Genomic DNA, 4,866 nt, shown 5'->3' with positions numbered 1-4,866 from the left:
TTAAAAGAAAATATTCGGATAATATGAGATTAATATTGACACAAATACAAACAGTAGAAATGGAAATAAGAAAAAAATTATTATTACTCAATCAAGATGATTCAAGAAAACAAAAATATAAAGTGTTGTAACTTGACTAAGAGTAGGACATCTATTTAAACAAAAATACCTCCTAAAATATCTCAACTAATTTGATTTAGAGTAGCTAACGTACTCCTATTTTATTTGCACAAATAAAGGACCAAAACTGTTGACTAAATCCTAATAGAAATAAATATCTTGACCAATTCAAGTAGCAATAAGTTGCACTAAATTTCGACAGCCCCCCTTAGTGCAAACTTGCTGTCAATAATGCCAAGAGCTTCATGAAAGCCTTCAAACTTGGCTTTTGCAAGTGCCTTAGTAAATATGTTTGCAACTGGTTCATCGATTCGTACTTTTTTGCAACTGAATATCCTGATATAACACTTTCTCTTGAACAAAATGATAATGAGTTTCAATGCGTTTCGAACGAGCATGAAACATCGGATTCCTAGCAAGCTTTATAGCACTCTCATTATCACAATAAATATGAATTGGATGATTGAGAGTAGTCACCATTTCTTGAATAAGTCTCCTTAGCTACATACATTCTTGAGTAGCCATTGTAACTGCTATATATTCTGCTTCACAACTTGAGAGAGCCGCAGTAGTTTGTTTTTTACTACACTATGAAATCGTAGCGAAACTTGTTGTAAAAGAGAAACCTGTTGTAGATTGCCTATCATTCACATCACCAGTCCAATCTGCATCTACAAAGCCACTCAAAGAAAATTACTTAGATTGCTCATACATTAATCCATAACTTAGAATACCCTTGATGTAACAAAGAATCTTCTTTGCTACAATTAAATGAATCTCACATGGTTGATCCATAAACTGAGAAATAACTCCCATGAAAAATGCAATATCAGGTATAGTGATAGTTAAATAAAATAAACTACCAACAAGTTGACGGAAAAGTGTTGCATTTTCCAATGGCTTTCTTTCATTTCTAGCTAACTTGAGATTAGGTTTCATAGGAGTAGTTTTTTCTTTTGAATCCTCTATGCAAAACCTTTGCAATAAACTTGTTGTATATCCTTTTTGAGAGACAAAATAACCATCACATTTTTTAATTTCTAGACAAAAAAAAAAGAACCAAATTCATCCAAACTTTTCATTTCAAAATGAACCATCAAAGCATCTTGAAGACTGTTAATTTTAGCACTATCATCACCCGTAATAAACATATCGTCGACATAAAGTAAGAGCAATGTGCATATAGTGAGCGTTTTCTTAATAAATAAGCTCAGATCAGCACTTGAAGATTTAAAACCACAAAAATCAATATATTGAGCAATCTTACCGAACCAAGCACGAGGAGCTTGCTTGAGACCATATAACGCCTTCTTAAGTCTGCATGCATGATCATGATACTCCTTAGATATAAATCCTTGCAGTTGTTCCATAAAAATATAGCGATCCAACTCTCCATAAAGGAAAACATTTTTCACATCTAGTTGCCATAATTTCCAACCTTTACTAGCAGCTAAAAAAATGATTGCCCAAACCATTGTCATCCTTGCAACAGGACTAAAAGTCTCGACCGTATTGTTGAGAGAACCCACGAGCAACAATACAGGCTTTGTATTTGTCAATCATACCATCAACCTTTTTCTTTAACCTATAAACCCACTTACAAGTAATTAAATCAGCATCAAATAGCTTTGGTACAAGCTCCCATGTGCCATTCTTGTTGAGTGCTGTAATCTCTTCTATCATTGCATTTTCCCATTCTGGAACTCTTTTAGCTTCATTGTATAGTTTGGGCTCATTTTCATATGACTCCTTCATAAAAAAGCAAGATAAAATTGAAAAATGATTTATCTCAACTACATAATAAAAAAAATGGCTCGGTAACCTTTTCTGTCTCGGAGGATTTCTGCTTGTGATAGTTCCACTACTTATGGTGGCATCTGTATTTCCTTAGATTGAATGCATCTCTCAATTGAAGAAATATTTCTTCCTAATAAAAAATCATTAGGAAAAAGTGCAAGACTTGTTGTACCTTTGCTACCATTTGCATCATCTTTGTGACATGACACTTCATCGAATACCACATCACGAGAAACGATAACCTTTTTTTATTTCTGAACCCATACATCTTTAACCCTTTCTGTGAGTATCATAGCCAATAAAAATGCATTTCTTGGCCCTTGGGTCAAGCTTAGTTCGATTGTGTTTCAATACATGAACATAAAAAATAGACCCAAAAATACGAAAATAACTCACATTGGGTTTACGACAATATAACAACTCAAAAGGTGATGGTTTTATCGTTGATCATGGAGGCAGTCGATTTACAACATGACAAGCAACTTGAAAAGCTGCTACCCATAGTTCTCTTGGAAGAGTCTTCATGTGTAGCCAAGATAAACAAACTAATGTAAGATGAGCTAATTTGTGCTCAGCAACCCCATTTTGTTGTAGGGGGTTTTTGGACAAGTCATTTGACGATGAATTCCATGCTCTCTACAATAATCCATAAAATCATTTGATAGAAATTCCCTTCCATTATCCGTGTGCAGGCACTTGATTGACAAATCAAATTCTTTTTCTACATTATGTTTGAACTGAAAAAATTTAGAGAAAGCCTCACTTTTGTGTTCTAAAAAGTATACCCAGTTGAATCGAGAGAAATAATCGACAATCGCCATCACATAATGAAGGCTAGTGTAGCTTGGCGTTCTCGTTGGTCCCAAGATATCTGAATGAACCAGTTGCAATGACGCTGATGCTTTACTCTTTGGACCTGAGAAAGGAAAACAATAAAATTTTCCATATTGGCAATTTGGATAAATCTCATCACGATGAATACATTTAAAACCATGGATACCATTAAGAAGTTGGTTTATGGATATCTTTTGTAGGAGCTAAAAACCCACATGACTCAAGCAAGCATGCCAAATCTTTGAGCTTGCATTGTGACCAACCTTTTTTACATATTCATCACTTGCAGATAGAACATACAATGATTCTTTTATTTTTCCACAAAATAGAACATCAACAATAATATGTTTCACATTTGAAATAATTTGAATGCCACTAGGACCAAAAAGAACATACCTTATTGAATCTGTTATTTGTGAGACAAAAGCAAGATTTTTCTTTAAGCTAGGAACATGATAGGCATCATTGAGAAAAACATCTTTGTCATTCAAATCCCCTTCTTTCGTCACAAGATATAGTGAATTATCACCTACCACAATGAGCTTCTTCTTATAATGCAGACGAACATCCGATAAAAGAGTATCATTCCCAATAGCATGATGAGAACAACCAAAATCTACAATCTATTCCTTGTTGTAGTTGAGAACATTTGCAGACACATCATATTGATGCACAACAGAAGTCACATTCATTGACTGGTCAAGAACCTCAATGGATAAACATTGCTCCCAAGTTAGTTGTTGGAACTCATTGTTGTTATGTACACCATTTGCTTCTGTTTCTTGCATTTTGGCTCGACAATTTGCGTTAATATGGCCTGACTTCCTACATCGATCACACTACTTTCACCCGACAATCCCGTTTGAGATGTCCAAGTTTTCCGCACTTGTTCTTCTTTGATCTTTGACAAACAAGACATCTAATTTGGGAGAAAGCTTGTTATTTCTTGTCATTTGTTTTATCAAAGCTTCTTGATTAGAAAGAAGATTTTCTAATTCAATAATTGAAGGTTGGTTCGCCCACCCTTGAATTGAAGAAACAAAGGGCATAAGGTCTTTTTACAGTCCACGAATAAGATAGTGACGCAAACATGCATCACTCATTACCTCCTCCGTATTCAATTCTGAAATTTCAGAACACAAGTTCTTCACTTTTAAGAAATATTCTTCAATGGGAAAATTACTTGAGTTACCGCAGCTAGTTCATTCTCAAGAAATTGTAATCGAGCTGTATTTTTCTTAGTAAACAACTTTTGAAGAGTCTCCCACACTTTCTTTGATGACTTTAAATCACAACATGGTCAATGTATTCCTTTTTGATTGATGTCCGCAAAGTAAAAAGAGCTTTCCCACACTTGATCTTCCATTTTCGCCGTAATTCGACATTCTGGGGAGTATCTGCTGGGATCGATGTTTCATCACCTTTAGTAAGATCCCACAAATCCTGCCCCTATAGAAAAGCTTCCGTACATAACTTCCAGTAATTGTAATTATTACCAACAAGCTTTTCTACAGCAGTTCCCGAAGAAGCACTTCCACTATTCATGTTGGTTAAGTAATAATATCAAACACTTGGTAACAACCTAGCTCTGAGGCCAGTTGACACAAATACATACAGTAGAAATGGAAATAAGAAGAAAATTATTATTACTCAATCAAGATAATACAAGAAAACAAAAATCTAAAATGTTGCAACTTGACTAAGAAAGACATCTATTTAAACAAAAATATCTCCTAAAATATCTCAACTAATTTAATTTAGAGTAGTTAACGTACTCCTATTTTATTTGCACAAATAAAGGACCAAAACTGTTGATTGAATCCTAATAGAAATAAATATCTTGACCAATTCAAGTAGCAGTAACTTGCACTAAATTTTGACAAACATGAGGTTTATTTGAAATTTAGACATAATTTAGTTTACATGTCTTGTCAATTTGGTCATTATGTTTTTTAAGTTAAATTTGGTCACTAATCTTTTAAAAAGTGTTAAATTTGACCATTCTCAAGAGTGTAATTGTTTTTTTTAAATACTAACTAAAGTGTTAAATTTTTAAACATGATGACCCACATTACAATGCACATATATTCAATGCTATTTTTTAAAAATATTTTT

At 33.6% G+C, this 4,866-nt stretch overlaps 1 protein-coding gene across 1 annotated transcript; it reads right to left on the bottom strand.

Moving 5' to 3' along the window:
- Positions 1-708: 708 nt before the first annotated feature.
- LOC121224972 (uncharacterized) lies at positions 709-4,296 on the bottom strand. Its single transcript, XM_041108630.1, has 6 exons — positions 4,248-4,296; positions 2,703-2,833; positions 2,386-2,553; positions 1,686-1,869; positions 1,388-1,570; positions 709-791 (listed from the first exon to the last, which is right to left on the bottom strand). The coding sequence occupies exons 1-6, from the start codon at positions 4,294-4,296 to the stop codon at positions 709-711; spliced, it is 798 nt and encodes a 265-aa protein (XP_040964564.1).
- Positions 4,297-4,866: the final 570 nt, after the last annotated feature.

Source organism: Gossypium hirsutum, chromosome D13 (genome assembly GCF_007990345.1).
Source record: "Gossypium hirsutum isolate 1008001.06 chromosome D13, Gossypium_hirsutum_v2.1, whole genome shotgun sequence".
Taxonomy (NCBI): domain Eukaryota; kingdom Viridiplantae; phylum Streptophyta; class Magnoliopsida; order Malvales; family Malvaceae; genus Gossypium; species Gossypium hirsutum.
The sequence above is the reverse complement of the archived record's forward strand: the minus strand, read 5'-3'. Positions and strand labels throughout refer to the sequence as shown.